General features: G+C 40.4%; 1 protein-coding gene across 13 annotated transcripts in view; it reads left to right on the forward strand.

Moving 5' to 3' along the window:
* Nucleotides 1-19,911, forward strand: part of dmd (dystrophin) — a 2,299,423-nt gene that overhangs the window by 2,157,240 nt on the left and 122,272 nt on the right. For all 13 annotated transcript variants that reach the window (XM_070893344.1, XM_070893337.1, XM_070893339.1 and 10 more), the window contains 4 exons: nucleotides 677-751; nucleotides 11,772-11,973; nucleotides 15,374-15,459; nucleotides 18,550-18,707. In XM_070893344.1, the coding sequence (XP_070749445.1) occupies nucleotides 677-751; nucleotides 11,772-11,973; nucleotides 15,374-15,459; nucleotides 18,550-18,707 (521 nt within the window). The remainder of the gene's footprint in view (nucleotides 1-676; nucleotides 752-11,771; nucleotides 11,974-15,373; nucleotides 15,460-18,549; nucleotides 18,708-19,911) is intronic.

The following is a 19,911-nucleotide window of genomic DNA, read 5'->3' on the forward strand; positions in this document are numbered from 1 at the left end:
TTTCTGTCCTTGAAATGTTAACAAACCAAGATTATCAATGAATACATTTACAGAGAGTATATAACATTTCTTATTCCTTCAGAGCATCACACCCACCACACAACAGGAAAATAGAATCGAACGTAGACAAGCATTCCTATAAACTTCACAGAATATATTCCATGAAAATAATAAGCATACATGAATCTTTTACGACTGAAACCTCCTTTTGGAATTAACATGTCAGTTACTAACTAAAATTTGAGTTTTGATAATATTACAATGTTATCATCATTCCCAGCTACCCACTATTCTCTAAGATCCTGAAATTAAGGCATCCAGTACTAGTGTGAAAGACGTTTAATGGTTTGTGTGAAATTCATTCCTCCACTATTTTACTGCAGTTGCCAACTCATTTATTGCCTCAAATAAAATAACAGGAAGGATTTTAAGGCAAATTTATTGTGCTTGTGTGCTTGTAACCATTGGCGTAATTTCAGGGACTATTTTTTTTGATTTTGTGTATTTTTATCATTCAGCTTTCGTAGGTTCATGAGGCTATCGTTACAAAATATCATCCATACGTTGTTGACATTTTTTGGGCTGAAATCTGTACCTGTACAAATGACTTAGAATGATGTGAGTTTACTGTTGAGACCCACTATGCTGAAAATATTTTGTATATCTTTTTCTACAGCCGACCTAAATAATGTCAGGTTTTCTGCGTATAGAACTGCCATGAAGCTACGAAGACTGCAGAAAGCCCTTTGCCGTAAGTATGGTCTTATCTTCTCTTCTTTCTCTTTCTCTTCCATGCCAAGCAGCGCACAAAGTAACCCATTTCTAGGAACATAGGAACAGGAGTAGGCCATTCAGACCCTCGAGCCTGTTCTGCCATTCAATGATATCATGGCTAATCTGCCACCTAACCATATTTGCCTTTGCCTCATATCCCTTAATATCTTTGGTTAATGAAAATCTATCAATCTCTGATTTAAAATAAACAATTGACTGAGCATCATCTGCCACTTGCAAAAGAGAATTTCAAATTTCTACGACCCTTTGTGTGTAGAACTGTTTCCTAACTTCATTCCTGAAAGGCTATTTTTAGGCTATGTCCTCGACTCCCCAGCAGAAATAGTTTCCCTCTATCTACCTGATCAGCTCCCCTTAATATCTTCAAAACTTTGATCAAATCACCCCTTCATCTTCTAAATTCCAGGGACTCTCTCCAAAAGGTGTTTTGCTTCCTAAGGTGTGGTGCCCAGAACTGAACACAGTACTCCAGACTTGGTCTAACCAGGCTTTGTATAGCTGTAGCATGGCTTGTAAACCTACTATTTTTGCATTCAGCAGATCATGTTCAGGGTAATTTCCGTAACAAAGACCTTTTATGTGGCCACATCATTAGTCTGACTCACAGCCCCTATCGAGATACTGGGCTAAATCTGATGAGGGAGGAGGGTGTCACCACTCTACCCCCATTGGACCTCTTAGATATTAACTCAATCTGTAGACACTGGAGCCCTGTTTGCCAAAACTACAAAGGGGTGGAGTGGAGGGGAAGGTGCGGGGTGCTTGCTCCTAACAGACACAAGTATCCCGCTGGATGTCAACCCGGTAGTCAGAGATTGAAACCCTTGACTCCACCTTGCAGGGCGGTGTGGAGTGGGGCTTGAACCCCTAGCCTTCCGACTCAGAGGTGCGAAAGCTACCACTGAGCCAAGGCTCACTCCAAATTAGCAGCTTTGAAAGTAGATAAGTCCCCAGCCTGGATGAAATGCATCCCAGGCTGTTTAGCGAAGTAAAAGAGGAAATAGCAGAGACCTTGACCATCATTTTTAAGTCCTCTTTGGATCTAGGCATGGTGCCGGAGGATTGGAGGACTGCCAATGTAGTACCCTTGTTTAAGAAGGGAGAAAGGGATAGGCCGAGTAATTACAGGCCTGTCAACCTATCCTTAGTGGTGGGAAAATTATTGGAAACAATCCTGAAAGACAGGATAAATCTACATTTGGAAAGGCAGGGATTTAATTAAGGACAGTCAGCATGGATTTGCTAAGGGAAGATCATATTTGACGAACCAGATTGAATTTTTTGAGGAGGTAACCAAGAGGGTCAATGAGGGTAGTGCATATGATGTAGTATATATGGATTTTAGCAAGGCTTTTGATAAGGTCCCACATGGTAGACTGGTCATGAAGGTTAAAGCCCATGGGATACAGGGCAAAATGGCAAGTTGGATCCAAAATTGGCTTAGAGGTAGGAAGCAAAGGGTAATGATTGATGGATGCTTTTGTGACTGGAAGGATGTTTCCAGTGGGGTTCTGCAGGGCTCAGTACTGGGTCCCTTGCTTTTTGTGGTACATATCAGCGATTTAGATTTGAATATAGGGAGTATGATTAAAAAGTTTGCAGATGGCATTAAAATTGGCTGTGTGGTTGATAAGAGGAAAGTCATGGACTGCAGGAGGATATCAATCTACTGGTCAGGTGGGCAGAACAGTGGCAAATGGAATTTAATTCAGAGAAGTGTGAGGTGATGCACTTTGGGAGGGCTAATAAGGAAAGGGTATACACATTAAGCAGTAGGCCACTTAATAGTGTAGATGAACAAAGGGATCTTGGAGTGCTTGTCCACAGATCCCTGAAAGTAGCAGGCCAGGTGGATAAGGTGCTTAAGAAGGCATACGGAATGCTTGCCTTTATTGGCTGAGGCATAGAATATAAGAGCAGGGAGGTTATGCTTAAATTGTATAATATTTTGGTTAGGCCACAGCTGAAGTACTGTATGCAGTTCTGGTTGCCTTATTATAAGAAGGACGTGATTGCACTAGAGAGGGGTGCAGAGGAGATTTACTAGGATGCGACCTGGAATGGAGAATCTTAGTTGTGAGGACAGATTGGATAGGCTGGATTTGTTCTTATTGGAACAGCGGAGGTTGAGAGGGACCTCATTGAGGTAAACAAAATATTGAGGGGCCTGGACTTAGTGGATAGTAAGGGTCTATTTCCATTGATGGAGGGGTCTATTACAAGGGGGCATAGTTTTAAGGTGGTTGGTGCAAGGTTTAGAGGGGATTTGAAGGAGACCTTCTTTTCGCAGAGGGTTCTGGGGATCTGGAACTCGCTGCCTGGAAGAGTGGTGGATGCAGAAACCCTCATCACTTTTAAGAGATGGTTGGATGGGCACTTAAAGTGCAGTAACCGGCAGGGTTACAGACCTAGAGCTGGTAATTGGGATTAGACTGGATGACCTTTTGTTGAGCGGCGCAGATACAATGTTAAGTACTGCAGGGAATAGAATACGGCCAAGGTGATCTCCTGGACTAGTTTCGATCACCTGGATGGGTCGGAGAGGAATTTCCCCAGATTTTTTCTCCCTAAATTGGCCTGGGTTTTTAACTGGTTTTTGCGACTCCCAGGAGATTACATGGCTCCAGTTGGGGTGGAGTGTAGAATGTTTCAGTATAAGGGGTGTCGCAGTTGTTTGAGGCGGACTGGTTGGGCTGGGTGCTCTTTGCCTTTCCGTCATTGTTCATAGGTTTATATGCAACCTGTAGGGCTGCTGACCAAGGGCCGTGCGGCTCTTTGTCGGCCAGCACGGACACGATGGGCCGAAATGGCCTCCTTCTGTGCTGTAAATTTCTGTTTCTCTGTTTAATAAATACGATTATGTATAGACAAGTATCTTTTAAGATGCAAGTAGAAAGTGTTGGAACACCCAAGAGGTCCATGTGTATTTGTAAAACTAAAGAAAGGCTAATGTTTCGATTAGAGGCCTATCATCAGATCTTTGGGAGTCCTGACAAAGGGTTTCTATCCGAGATGTGGACAGGGCTGCTGCAAATTCCAGTGTTGGCAGCTTTCGCCTTTTTGCAAATATTTGTGTTTATTCTGATCTGCACAGATTGTCTTACAGCACTCATTAATCACATTTCCCACCAGAATTACAACCACTATTTATCTGTAAAGCTGCTGTTCTCTACAGTTGCTGCAAATTTTTTTCTCACATTTTGGTGGGTGCTAAATATGCTTCAATGACAATTTTGCTTATCGCAATTTGGCTTGAATGCATTTCTCACAGTCGAGGTCAATATTGGGTGCAATTTTTTTGTAACCTTGCCAATTGATCCCCCTCCCCTCCCCTCCCCTCTCCTGTTGCATTGACTCCTTGCAGGGGAACAGTTTCATGGATACTGGTTGTTCTCCATTATCTTGACGTGGTCATTATTTATCAGCCTAGACAGTGAAATTCGACAAGCTAGCTGCAAAGTGGTCAGGCTTACTAAAGAGTGATACCCACCGTCGCTAACTACATTACCACAAGAACTTCTAAATACTCGTTTGTAGAAGAAGAGTTTCTCTGATGGTATTGTTACAGAGGGATTAAATTCTTGCATGTAATTAATTGATAAAGTTTAGTATAGCACGTTGATGAATATCCCGAGCAAGAAGATATTCTAGGGCGTTCTATGTGCCACAGTTTTAATTACAGAAGTGAGGCAGCAAGCAACAAGCCCCACAAATAGTTCCAGACAGTTTAATGAATGTGAATGAAACATCACATCACAAACACCCCTCCATGAAGTGCAAGTGCTCAGAGCATGCTTCACTTTTTTAACAATGCGAAAGGGATTCAGCTGGGTGTTGGAGAATAAGACATGTAGTGCAGTCACTTCCTAACTGTCCCTTTAATTGTGCAAATATGATTCTTGCATCTATATTTTTGGGATCAGATAAATGATGCAAAAATGGTTACAGAATCTCAACACAAAGCATTTACATCCATGTTCTTTGTGACATTAGGAGCTTTAATCTCATTGAAAGTGAAGATAACTTTCTGTATTAAAAAAAATAATTGACCAGTTTACCAAATAGATGCCATGTGTCAGTTTGGGGTGTGCATGTATTCTTAAGTAATTGTGACTGTCTTTACAAAGTTTGGTCCATTTAGACTGAAGCTCTGTCCCTAATTAAACTACTTGAAAACTGCTTGAAGGAATCAATTAATTATCATTGATTATTTCCCTCAAGGGATCTCACTATCACTTGTGAGCCCATAGATAGAAGTGTTGTGGTGCTGCTCTTACATTTTCAATTCCACTAATACATTGATGTAAGGAGGGAGAACTGTAGTTCTCAGTCCCTTGTGGGACCCATTGTAACAAATGATTTGTTGACTGCTGATGTCTGGCAAGACATGCAACTTGATGTGGTTAAATTTGTTTTTGCCTGCAAATTAATGTAGTTGACCTTTTGAAAAAGAAGGTTTGGAAAGGTGACGCAACTAATTAAATAAGAATAAGGGTTTCACTTGAGGCGGGTTGCTCCTAATTTATATCTATTAAATGAACACAAAATAACCAATAACTTGACAACAAAATACATATCACAATGACTTATTTTCAAAGGCTTGCCCTTGATTTATGTGCATTAGAGAAACATGATCATTTAGTTGCTGTGTTGGAACACGTGTTAGCAGTGTAAGACTTACACCTCAGTCAAGATCACTGTTTCTCTCAACAAATATATTGCTGTGGCATCTGTTTTCTTTAGGTGTGAATTAAATGTGCCACTTCTTTGCTAGAGACTGAGACACATTTTTTATCCACTATTGTTGCAAATTTCTATGGGGCTTTGGCTGTATTTCATAAAATGCAATAATGAGATTACCTTACCCGACTGCTATGTTTCATGAGGAAACAGTTAATGAACCTCAATCCTTGTGCCAGGGATATTTATACGGGCATTTCACTATGTTAAAGACTTTCTCAGGTGGGTTCTGTTGTTCTTAAAGATGTTTTTCTGTTGAACTTCAGCTTCTGGCTCCTGCAACTGGTTGGCAGGTCATAGAATCATAGAATGATACAACATGGAATAAGGCCATTCTCTCCATCATGCCAGTGCTGACTTTTTGAAAGAGCTGTGTTATTAGTCCCACTCCCCTGCTCGTTCCACATAGCTCTGCACATTTTTCCCCTTCAAGTATTAATTCAATTCTGTTTTGGAAGTTACTATTGAATCTGCTTCCACCACCCTTTTAGGCAGATCATAATGGGCCCAAAATTCTGGCCTCGTCGGTTCCGTACGAAGTGCGCACAGACCCGGCAAGGCCTTGCAAAAAACATTTTTTGGGGCGCGATGCGCATGCGCTGAAAACCGGCTTTTCCAATCTGTCAAAGATTTCTCTAGACAGATCCTCCGCATCCCCGGGAGAAGGACATCCGTGCGGGAGAGATGGGACCATTTGCCCAACTCTTGCCCAGCGAATGTCCTTCAAGCTTTGACGTAGCAGATGCATAACTTACTTTTACCAGCGTAAGAGTTTTAAAATATATAAAAATTAAATTTAAATACGCATTTTTATTGCAAAAACCCTGTCCATTAAGGTAAGTTTATTTTTAACACTATTAAAACACATTAAAACACTATTAAAACACATTAAAAAAAATTCAAAATAATATTTTTCTTTTCCAAAAGATTTAATTACATTTAATTTTAAATATGTGAGATGTTTTATTTATTTATTATGCTATGTTTGGGTGTTTTAGGGGTTTTTCTCATTGTACGAGTTCCCATTACTATCAAACGGAGTTCCCATTTTTATCAATGAGAATACTGCAATGTGATTGATTGTCCAGGACCACGTGACTCCAGCTTGGACTTACGTACCTGAAAGACATATTCCCATGTGCTGCGCAGTGAATCTAGGCCTCCGCTCGGAATCCTACATTCCTCTGGGACCACCAGGTACTTTCGTAGATTTTTTTCACATCGGAGGCATATGTGTGAAGGAAGCCTCCGACCAAGCCTCCGACCTCAATTTCAGGTCCAACAACTCCCTGTGTAAAAGTTGAAGGTAAATCTGTCAGATTTTGTTAGACCAGGAGTCAGGAGGCATGTTTTTCACTGGGTTTAAGAAGCTCCCGTCAGCCTAACTCTGGCCATTAAAGGTGCGGCACCAATGTCAGCATGATTTCAGACATCATCAGGTGATATTGCCACACACACAGTTGTAATAATGTCATGATGTAGCTCAATGCATGTTGTAATGTCTGTAGCTCCACACTGTGGACTCCTGTGTTACTGCAGCCAGTACTGTTTATAATAAAGAGACTTCTGGAAGCTTCTGCCATCTTAAAAGCTGTGTGTGCTATGTTCTGTCTGGAAATATCACAATGGTGATGATGATGGGATTAAATGGATAAAACAAAGCTGAAATTTTTGTTGGTGGCGGATTCAGCCAGCCAACAGAGAAACTTTGAGAGCTTCTCTGTTTTGATTACCAGCTACAAATCCAAGGTAAATTACAAGCACACTTGATTGAACTGTCAAAGTCCAGATGGCTCGCCTATGGGGGTAATAGGGCATTTTTGGGAGTTTGAACGTGACCGTGAAAGTTTAAGAGCGTATGTGGATCGGCTAGAAATGTTTTCACTGCAAATAATATAATCGAAGTCCCCGGGAATGAAAACCAGAACCAGGTGGTGTTGGAACGAAAAAGGGCTATTTTCTTAACTGCAGGGCCAGAGGTTTATGAAACCCTGAAAAATTTGCTTGTCCCTGACAAGCCAAAGGACACAACTCTTAAGCACTACAGCCCCATGCCCTTGGAAATTGCTGAAAGTTAACATTTCGGAATAAGAGATTAATTAACCGAAGAAAATATCAGTGAGTACATTGTAGCATTAAAAAAGCTATCTATTCCCTGTAATTTCGGAGACTTTCAGGACTGAGCATTGTATGGGGGATGAAAAATGGTGCGATCAGAAGAAAGTTATTGACAATGCCTAACTTGACTTTTGATTTAGCTTGTCAGACAGCTATGTCAATGAGCATGGCCGTCCAATATTCCCGAGAATTTCATACTATTTTCAGTCATTAGACAACTGAGGTGAATCGCCTGCAGGTTAAAAGTAAAAGACAGTTGGGCCCCAAAGTCTTAGAAACTGGAAATGGTAACAGAGCATTGAAGTCCTGCTATCGGTGCCTGGGACAACACATTGCTCAAAGTTGTCCATATGTGATGGCAGAGTGTTTCTGAAACTGGGCATCTTGCGAAGGCATGCCGACTGAAGGGTAAATCAGCTTTCAAAGTTATGTGTAGAAATCCCTAGAGACTACATAGCATGAAAGAAAAACAACATCAGGAGCACGAGGTTAGCTAACAACGATTCGAAAAGTATCATAATCCACATAGATGTTGCAGGAACCAAGATACCAATGGAAATCGACACGGGTGCATCCGTGAGTGTAGTACCGGAATCGCTGTACCTCGACAAATTGCGTGATTTCCAACTGGAGAAATCCAAGATAGAGCTGCGAGGTTACTCGGGAGAGAACATTCCTGTGGTAGGTCGTATCACCGTACCGGTGAAATACAAAGATCAATTTTAGAGCTTGCCTCTAATAGTAGTGGCAGGAGTCAAGCCTGCCTTACTAGGAAGAAATTGGTTGGGATCACTGAAGCTGGATTGGAGTAAGATTTTTCATGTTGAAATGAGATTTGCATCAAAGGATGATTTCATCAATAATTATCTGAAGGTGTTCTGTGAAACGGGCAGTCCGATCCAAGGCTTCAAGGCGAGTGTCAGGGTACAGAAGGATGCTAGATCGGTTTACTGCAAGCCACGTTCCCTACCATATGCACTCAAGGAGAAAGTTGAGCAAGAACTCAAAAGACTAGAGACTGAGAACATTATTTCTAAGATAGATCTATGTAATTGGGCCTAATGTTGTTGTACCTAAGTCCGATGGTAAGGTAAGACTGTGTGGTGATTATAAAGTAACCGTAAACCAGGTTGTAGAAAGTAATGTCCCCAATACATTGCCAATTATCGAAGATTTGTTCACAACACTGACAGGTGGTCAGATCTTCTCAAAGTTGGATCTTATGAATGCCTACTTACAGCTTGAACTAGATGAGGAGTCCAACTCATGCTTGACTACAATACTCATCTAGGCCTATATCAATTTAATAGGCTACAATTTGGAGTGTCTTCTGCCCCTGCCATATTCCAAGGGGTGATGAACCAGATTTTGCAAGGTATTGAAGGGGTAATATGTTATTTAGATGACATACTAATTTCAGCACCAAATAGGCAAATTCATAAGATATTGAATGAAGTCCTCAAATGGCTAGAGAAGCACAGAGTACGAGTGTCTGCTCACAAGTGTGAGTTATTTCAAAACTCAGTGGAGCACTTAGGGTACAGAGTAGACAAAGATGGTTTACATCCAACCAAGGGAAAGCTGGATGCACCCACTCCCAGGAATGTCACTGAACTTCGTTCATTCTTGGGTCTTTTGAACTATTATGGGAAATTCCTACCAAATTTGGCTACAGTATTACATCTACTGAATGAACTATTGAAAAAACAGGTCCATTAGAAGTGATCAGAAGAAGGTGATACAGCATTCAAGGAGTGTAAAAGCAAATTGGTAAAGAGCACCATGACATATCTAAGGAGATCTCATGTATTACGTAGTGGGGAGGAGAGACCAATTGCTTTTGCTTCACACACTCTTAGTGCCACTGAACGTAATTATATGCAAATCGAAAGGGAAGCTTTGGCATTAATTTTTGGGGTCAAGAAGTTCCACAAATACTTATATGGTCAATGTGGAAAATACCAACAAGTAAAACATTAGGCATTTTACGAAGATTATTTTCTTCATTTGGCCTCCTGGAAGAAATTGTTTCTGATAATGGACCACAATTTCATTCAGAAGAATTTGCACAGCTCACGAGCAAAAATGGTGTGAAACATACCAAGGTACCACCGTACTACCCTGCTTCAAATGGTGCAGCAGAGCGCACTGTACAAATTGTAAAACGTGCCCTCATCAAACAGATGTTGGATCCAAATCCAAAGAAATTACAGTTGTCATCGGACCACAAATTGGCTAATTTCCGAATTACGTATCATAATACTCCTCATACAACTACTGGTAGAACACCAGTGGAATTGTTTCTCAAATGACAGCCACGAACCAGATTCTCGTTGTTAAAACCAAACTTGACACAGTCCGTAGAAGAGACACAATTAAGACAGAAAGAGAATCATGATAGAGGTAGAGTAAAAGAGAGAAGTGTGAAATTAAATCAGAGGGTGAGTGAAGAACCATCACCATAAATGGTTAAAGTGGTTATTAGGAAGAGTGGTGAAGATATGTGGTCCTCGCACATATTTGGTCAAGATGTTTGATCATGGGCAGGTTAGGTTTGTTCACAATGTTCATATTTTACCTACAGACATGGAAGTAGTTGAAGGTGAGAATGATTCAATTATTTCTGACTCATCAGATGATTTTGATACACCAGTAGCATATCCTACATCCAATGTACTGGAAACAAATCCAAGAGAAAGTCAGAATTTAAGTCTGAGTCAGAGTCAGGCAGACAAACAGTCTGAAGTTAGACAGAGTTCAAATGGAAATTAAGGGCATCCCTTGGAGGAAAACTTTCCTCAGGACCAGCCTCGAATGAGTTTAAATTAGACACCATGTTTGGAAGGTTCTGTTCGAGAGCGAAGGTATCCTCTTCGAAAAAGAAAACAAGTGGTTAAGCTTGATTTGTAAATATGGCAAAATAAGTCCATAGCTTTTGTTATGTATAACCATGCAAGTTATGTATGATGATTGTTTGTTATAATTACTTCTTCGTTAAGGAGGGAGAAGTGTAATGTCTGTAGCTCCACACTGTGGACTCTTGTCTTACTGCAGCCAGTACTGTTATAATAAAGAGACTTCTGGAAGCTTCTGCCATCTTAAAAGCTGTGTGTGCTGTGTCCTCTCTGGAAATGTCACACACGTAATGTTTTGTGCGCCTGCATTATGACAAAATTCAGTTGTGCGTGAGCAGTGGCCAATTTATTACAGCCATTCTGGGGTGTAGTTTTCTGATAGTTAAGAAGGTGAGAGGCAGCAGATGTACAGTGTAAATTTTGCAGCACAAGCTCTCCCACAATCTGACCTCATGTAACGCAGCCAAGAATAGACAGCTCCCAGTACCTCAGCCGGAGATCAGTCCCACTATCTGCCGCTGTAAGTTCACACTGTCGGAGCACAAACTTTAGCAAGCATCTTTTTTTGGGGCAAAAAACTCATTTAAGGGTTAAAGGTTTTGTGATTGTCGGCGTGACCAGTGAAGAGATTACATAACGATGTCAACAATCTCGTCATCATTCGTATTCATATCTACAAGCCTGCTAAAATGTATCATGAAGCACTTCATTAGGGTAGAGCGACAGCAAGAAAAAAGGATGCTGACAAAATCCACCACAAGTTTTAAACAGTGTAAATAAGCAATCTGTTATGCTGGAGAAAGGTGCACTTTGTTTGATGCGAGAAATAGAGGTACAAGGTGGTACGCTGAGGGTTGATCAGATCACTGATATTCACAGCCTGTATATACAGTGAGGTTTTGGTGCTGATATTCACAGCCTGTATCTGCAATATGTCCTTGCTTCAGAACGTTACAGTCTGTGTCTGTACTGTAGTTTTGATGTTATTCAAGTGAAAAAAGGGCTTGTGTACTGATGCTTCTGCTCCCTCTTCAAACATGACTTGTTTTATTTATGAATAAATTATTGCTGGTTAGTAACATTGAGTATAAGATTCATTGCTGAATAGTTTTATACTGTCTCATACATGGTAGCCATACATAGGTTGGTTTGCAGCAAAGTGATACCATCTTACTGATTTGGCCTTTGGGAATGTTGTCAAATAATTATGTTTTTAAAAATGCCAATGCAATTTTATTAAGTTTTCTTTCTGTTTCTCCACAGTGGACCTTCTCTCTCTGCCAAGTGCTTGTGAGGCCTTTGACCAGCACAATCTAAAGCAAAATGATCAACTAATGGATATTTTGGAGATAATTAACTGCCTGACTTCAATCTACGACCGACTGGAACAGGAACACAGTAACCTCGTCAATGTGCCTCTCTGTGTGGACATGTGCCTTAACTGGCTCCTCAATGTCTATGACACGTATGTGTTGCATTGAAAAGTGTAACTAACTCAAACAGCACCAATACAGGAGGAAAGGGATGTAGGGGGTCACAAGACTCTGGCTTTTATTTTCTGGAAAACACCCAGGTCTAAAGACAGGCTATCAGGGCCCCTCTGTTTGTTGGCTGTTCAAGATATTGTGGCAGCTTCTGTCACCTTACGTGAACTAGATCAAGCTTGACAATAAATGTAGACCCACAAAACATTATTGAGAAAAACTCAGCTCCAGAATATTTAGAGTTTCGTTATTTAAAACTGCATAGAATACTTAGAAGCTGCTGCCAACAAAATAAAGATTCACTGATTTCAGGAGAAAAGTGTTTGGCAAACTTTTTATTTGCGGACATGGACGCAGTGATATACTTAGCATTATAACATCTTCCACGCGATATTATCTAATTTTTCTCCCCCACCCCCTTAAACCAAAAAAATGTTTGTCGAACAGCTTTCATGTAAAGAGTAGCCTTTTAAGACTTAAAAAGGGATACTGAGTAATATCAGTGCTGAGCTTTACTGTGCCATTTCTCAATGTCTGAAGAAACAGATGCATGTTTGGGACCCGCTCTACTCGGTATTCAATCTTGAGTACCATTAAGCAAGAGCGGAGGTTGAGGACTTTCCTAGCAGAGCACGGAATATTGGAGGAGGAAGCCTTACCTGGGCAATACCCCCCCCACCCCCCAACAACTCCTAGTGACCAATTGATGACAGCCAGAATCAGGCTGTTCGATTGCCCTCTTGGCTTCAAGGTGCCAAGCCGGACAGACGAAGAAAATAATAAAATATTAAAGAAAATGGAAGAAATTTATTCTTAAACAGTAACCCCATGGGAAAATAAAATTACCTTGATTTTTCATCACTCAAAAACTCCAGCAGGTACATTTAGACATTCCCATTCTGTAGCTTAAGGTAGAACATCTGTCATTTAATATCCAAAGGGTTTAGTGTTCTTACTATCATTTTAATATAAACTGCTCAGTGCATCATCATGCAGTTGAGTGACTGAACAATGTATATTCACAATGTTACAGGAAGGTCATAGGCACTGGACACAGCACAACTTAAGGCACTTTGAATCACATCACACAATAACCGTTTGTAGTTTAAAGAGCCACAGCTCATCCCATAATTAGTAATACTAAAGATTTAAGTTTTACTGAGTGAAATAAGTTTATTTGCGGTCATTATTTAATCTGCAATTGTAACTCCATCCACATTATCAAAAAGCATCTTTGTGCTTTCAGTTTTTAAAAGACCTGGAGGTTAGACACCTAAAGAAATTTCTAGAACAATAGCCTGCCGCAGCAGGGGACAGTGTTAAGTGTAACATTTGGCAGTAGCATTGCTCCTTTAAACGAGAAGCAAAGTACTGGATGCGAGAACAGTGGGATGTTGGTTTTCAATCTCTGTGTAAATTAAGAATTTGTTGTGTGGTTGTATCCATTCCAGGAGTTGATTGCCTATCCTGAAAGTGCTTATAATGGAGACACTGCATTCTGAGGGAGTGAGAAAACAGTAAATGTTGACAGTACATTATATGCTTGGCTGAGATACTGGCAATACCCACACAGTTATAAATTCAGATTTATCTCCAGTGTGCAGATGGTTTCATTGCATACTCCTTTATTGCAAATTCTCATTGTAGGCCACAGTAACCACATTGAGATGCTTTGCCTGAGAGCTGAACTCCCAGAAAATAAGGTGGCCTGGAGAATTTGAATAATTTCTGGGATCCAGTCTGAATTAATCATTCCAAACCACTGTTGAAACTAAATTAAAATTGAACCGAAAAATATCTTACGAACAGGAGATGAGATAATTACAGAAATATTTTTTCCTTCCAGTTCTCCCCCCTTTAGCTGCTCACTCCTGATTGTGTTGCATATTGTTCCACCAATACTGCTAACCCACCTCAGTGACAATTCAAGTGTGAGCCTAGAGAGTACTGGCAGTTTATTCAACAGTGGAAGCTGTATCACCGAAGCACAGTCCTATCTTTATGCTACACCTAGACGTGTTTGCTTGCTGGCATTTGCACAGCGTTCGAAAGTGGGAATTGCCAAATTGTTTTTTCTTTCTACTCCCAAGTCTAGTGATACTAAAGCCATTTATTCCTCTTCCACTACCCTAATGCAGCACAGGCCAGAGATTGAACCTGGTGCTTTCTGGGTCAGTGGAGCTCAACAACCCTAGCTAAGAGCCCAATCTAGTTTCTTTGCATGCCCCTTTAGAAATCGCGGCTATGATTTTTGATTAATACTTGATCTGTTGCAAAATTAGTATTTAGTACTTGCATTGAATGACGGTGGTAATTAACCCATTGGCGGCAATTTTAACCTAAGCCGTCCATCGGGAAACTTACAGGATCAGGTGCAACTCTGGCTTTACACCCCGACTGATTTTACTCGCCATTGAAGTCAACGGAGAATAATTTTGGCCAGGGTGGAAAACCAACGATCTACTCGCCCAGTAGATTAGATTAAAATGATCCCCACTGTATCTCACCATTGTGCACATTGAAAAAAAGAGGCACTATCTTCATGAAAAAGAATTTGCGTAACTTTTTGTTTAAATGTATGATATGACGATGTCAGTGGCATAACAACATATATTGGGTCGCTTGAGTGTGCTGCCATTGTGATGAAGATATGAAACCCAGTTGCTCAGACTGTTCTCTCACTGAAGAAGCAAAAGATTTTCAAAGACTGTTTCAGGATGATAATAGTCTTTTAAATCTTGCACAAGTTGCAGTTTATAATGCTGAACGACTAGCCTTTGTCATCGGTGGGTGACTAATGTGCTGTATCCCAGGGCTGCCATTTCGTTTAATACAGACAGCAGAAAATAGTTGCCAATGGCTCGTGCTTATGCTACAAAAAGACGTGGGTATATGATAAATACTTTATACAGAGTACCGAACATGTTTGATAATGGCATCCTTCAGTTGTGACATCATCAGACACCTGAGTGTGGTCTGTTGGATGACATGCAGTTACATGTAAACATGAACTCCTTTTCACATGTTCAGAGAGAGATGTACATGTTTTCAGACTATTGTCTAATGACTACATTTGTGTGAAACACGGTTGTGTTATCCAATCCCAAAGGGTTTTTGTCAAGTCCTCCATCAGTGTACTGTTGCTTGCACAATTTTGTCTGATTCACCCTTGGTCCTCATGGTTCTGGGATTTTATGGGATTATTATTTGATCTGCCCCAGGTTGCGTGGTTCTAGAATTTCATGCTATCTTACGCCATAGCAAATTTCTGTAACACAACAAGAAAAGTTTTATTTGTAAATCTCAGTTAATTCTATTGGAAACGTGTCACTGATAAATAAGCCTAATGATGATTTTTCCCCCCCCCCCCTCTCTATCTAGTGGTCGAACAGGGAAGATTCGTGTCCTGTCCTTTAAAAGTGGCATCATGTCGCTGTGCAAGGCACACCTGGAAGATAAATATCGCTGTAAGTTTGTATTTGGAATTCTTAAAGACCACCTTTCTGCTGCCCTAACTGTTTTTGTTAAATACACTGAAGTAAAAATGACTTTGTTGGATCAACTACAATAAAATCAGCTTTATCAGAGGGCTCTTGGTTCATCAATATATGTTATCATTGACTCTCTTCAACCTTACTGGTTCTCTACTCCATGAACCTTCAATTTCTTAAAAATGTATGTATTTTCCCTTTTCATTTAACCCTATTCCCTTGATGGTTTTTCTATATTTTTGTATTTTTGCATAAATGATAAGCAAGGAAACAATGAAGTTGTAATATTTTAGTAAATCGTAAAGAAGCGTAGCAGTTAATATAAGTTTGAGGTTGGCATGCCTCATTAAGTCACAAGCGCCACTTCCACAATAGGCCCCATACATTGAAAATAGCTCGCTTGAAGATGCCTAGTTACATCCCGAAGAAGAATGCACAAATCCCGTTTGTTCTGCCTCGCACACCATGTAATACCCTGGCATTAAAATCACTGCAAACTCTTATTGAATGCAACACCAGCGCACATAAGAGTTTTTCATGTATCCCCGTTATCAGTGTACAGCAAGATATTCTTGCAAAGTACAAGAATTACTATAGATACAGGAGCACTGTAACAGTTATGGAATCTTAAAAGGGACATTGTCATCATGAAGCCAATGTTTGACAAACCTTTTCTTGTTTGTGTTCAAACACATGACCTGTTGGCACGAATGCACCACTGTGGGTGTCACTTGCACATCGTGTAATCATGGAGTAAGTGACATGTGGGTTTTCTGGCTTTTTTACCTCCGCAAGCAAAATAAAACATTTCTTTGAAAGTGGGGCTACTTTAGTGGTTTTAAACTAAATAGAAAATGGATTATTTTCCACAAATTGCTTGCTTGCATTTTAATTTTCCAAATAAATTTTAGATTATATTTGCTAAATATCTGATTAGGATCTTGCTGTAAGAACATGGAGAGGTAGAAATTGGACTTTGTTGTGCCTGTTTTATGGATTTTAGTTAAAGACAGGGATGCATTAATGACAGGAGGAACCCATAGCACTGGAAATCCAAGATTTTCTACACAGCCACACTGTAAGACTGGTTTATCATAAACTCTTCCTGCTATTGCCATTTTGATGGAGTGATCTCTCAGCCAGATGTGACTCTGTTTTGACTGTCCTGGCACTGGCTCGTACTATTGATAGATTTCACCAATTTCAGAATACATAGCTCACCACAGCTCTGGCACAAGCTCTGCTGCTACCAAGTCTGGCCGGAGGAAGATGAATTTCTGCTTTAGAATTGAGACATTGTATTATAAATAGCATCTCATCAAGTACCAAACATTTTTATCAGTGAACAGTGTACTGAGCTCGAGACTGAGATGACATACACAGTGGAATCTTACCAGGTTTACTAAGTGTTCATATTAGGATAAGAGAGGAAGAGGAAAGCTGACAAAATATAATGGATTCTTTCAGCGTAATCCTTTTCAAACACAGGTCTTGATTGCAGTTTGAATGAGCCTGGTGTAAATTTATAAGTTCACTTTAATTTCCCATTGTGGTTGCCTCACAGTGGAGAAAATTTGAAACTAAGTGCAGGAGAACTTGCATGTGTACGTGTATAATGAACCTACTACAGCCAGATGTCATGTATATAGTGAAACTGTATGCACTATCAACAATTATGTCGTATATAGTGAACGTACAAGCATGTGTAGTATACAATGAAACCATATAACAACAACAACTTGCATTTATATGGTACCTTTAACATAATAAGACATTCCAAGATGCTTCACAAGAGCATTCTCAAACAAAATTTGACACCAAACCACATAAGGAGATATTAGGATCAATGACCAAAAGCTTGCTTGAAGAAGTAGGTTTTAAGGCTCATCTTAAAGGCGGTGAGAGAGGTAGAGAGACAGAGAGGTTTAGAGAGGGAATTCTAGAGATTAGTAGGCAGCTGAAGGCATGGCCACCAATAGTTGAGGGATTAAAGTCGGGGATGTTCAAGAGGCCAGAATTGGAGGAACGCAGACATCTGAGGGTTGTGGGGCTGGAGGGGCGAGGCCATAGAGAGATTTGAAAACAAGGATGAGAATTTTAAAATCGAGGCATTGCTGGACCAGAAGCCAATGTATGCAGCGAGCACAGGGGTGATAATGAATGGGACTTGGTGCAAGTTAACTACAAACAGATGTATAATATGTAGTGAAACTACTACAGGTGTGTAGTATATAGTGAAATTGCACTACAAACAGATGTATAGTATAGAGTGAAACTGTACTTCAGAGAGATGTGTAGTATAGTTTACACATGCACTTAATGTCAGCATGGCTCAGTGGTAGCACTCCTGCCTCTGAGTCAGAAGGTTCATGTCCTACTCCAGTGCAGTACTGACAGATTGCTGCATTTGTGGAGGTTCTGTCCTCCAGATGATACGTTAAACCAAGGACTCGTCTGGCTGTTTATGTGGACGTAAAAGGTCCCATAGTAAGTTTGCAGAGGAGTGGGGGAGTTCTGGTATCCTGGCCAATGTTTATCCTTCAAACGACATTGTTAGAACAGGTTAATTAGTCATTTATCTCAGTGTTGTTTGTGAGGCCTTTGCTGTGAGGACGTTGGCCTTCAGGTTTGCCTCAAAAAGTAATTTATTGGCTATCAAACACTTTTTGGATGTCCTAAGATCATGAATGCAAGTTATTTATTCTGTTTCGTTCTTTAAATTTCCAACACTGTAATATGAATGATTGGTAGTGTTCCTGTGGTTGCAATCAGCTGGAATTCGTAAAATTAGTTTACATCAAGAACCTATTACATGGTTTACACGTGGAGTTGGATGAGTGGGTCTAGGATTGAATCCAAGTGATGCTGAGCTGCACAGTTTACACAGGGCTGTTTCATTTGAATCCGCAGTTCATTTCAAATTCAATATGAATCAATTAAGTCCCTGTAGAGAGGGATTAATAGTATTTGTTGTGTTGGTGCTCTTCTCCTACAGTATGGTGTCCTAGAGAGCGCTTTCACTAAAATAGTTTATCTTTCCCTAATATAAATGTCTTTTCTTTGCAGATCTGTTCAAGCAAGTGGCAAGTCCCATTGGATTCTGTGATCAGCGCAGGCTAGGGCTTCTGTTGCATGATGCAATTCAGATTCCACGCCAGCTGGGAGAGGTTGCATCTTTTGGAGGCAGCAACATTGAACCCAGTGTTCGAAGCTGCTTCCAGTTTGTAAGTATATGGTGTTTTTGTCGGGATTATTTTCCAGCAGTGAACTGATTAATTGAGATTTATTGCAAAAATTATATAGAATTACACAGAATTTACAGCACAGAAATAGGCCATTTGGCCCAACTATTCTATACTAGTGTTTATGCTCTCCACAAGCCCCCTCCCCCCCCACCCCTGGTCCACCCTACTTCATTTAACCCTATCAGCATTAAATTATTATAGAATCCTGTTTAGAATGCACAGTCCCTTGAAAAGCAGCTCTGAGGACTTAAGGGCTTTGAGAGGTTGTTGTGACAATCACCCTCTTTATATTTCAAGATATAGGTACCTTTATTAGTGGGGTAGGCAAAACATTTGGCTGTTGGTAGTTTCTCGAGCTCACCTCATCTGTCTCAAGCCTTCCAACTTATGCAGCCAACCAAAATCAAAGCGGCTTTTAATAATGTATCTGCCCCCTGGCTTCTGTAAGTACTTAAATGCTTTCACAATGAAACAAAACCAGAAATGCCTGGAGGGCCCGGCAAATTAACCAGCATCTGTAGAGGGAAGAGACAGGTCAGCGTTTTGGGTGCAGACCGTTCTTCAAAACTCAAACATAAGAGGTGGAAAGGAATAGGAATCAGAAAAAGGGGAGGAGGGAAAACATGCATACATTGATACGAAAGACAAATCCAGACAGGAATCATGAGTGGGATCATGTAGCATACCGTCTCTGTCAAGTAATGGATAGGAGCATTAAGACATTAAAGAAACAAAAGGTGTGTAAATTGCTAAAAAAAAAAATAGTATGCCTGGGGAAATGGGAGTGATTGAAAACCTGCAACAGAGGAGTGTTCAGGTATGAAAAAAGGTTTGTTAATAAGGATAAAGCTGAAGTTACTGAAGTCAGTGTTCAGACCAGACACTCAGGATAGTGTTGTCCAATACATTGGCCACTAGCCACATGTGGCTCATTGGGAATCCAGATGAGAATAATTGCTTTTCTGATCAGTCAATAAAAAATGAGTAATACACACCGTCACTGGATATGTGATCTCAATACTCATATTCGTACAACATATACATGTGTACTTTATCATTATAGTGCATTTGTTGGTAAATGGTAAAGATGAAAAGCAGAGGGCGAGTGGTTTTTGATCATTCTGAGTGCTTTACTTCTTGGTTACTGAATGGTGGTGAATGGTCAGATTCCAGCATCCGCCGT

The sequence above is a fragment of the Pristiophorus japonicus genome, chromosome 11, assembly GCF_044704955.1.
Source record: "Pristiophorus japonicus isolate sPriJap1 chromosome 11, sPriJap1.hap1, whole genome shotgun sequence".
In the NCBI taxonomy this organism is placed as follows: domain Eukaryota; kingdom Metazoa; phylum Chordata; class Chondrichthyes; family Pristiophoridae; genus Pristiophorus; species Pristiophorus japonicus.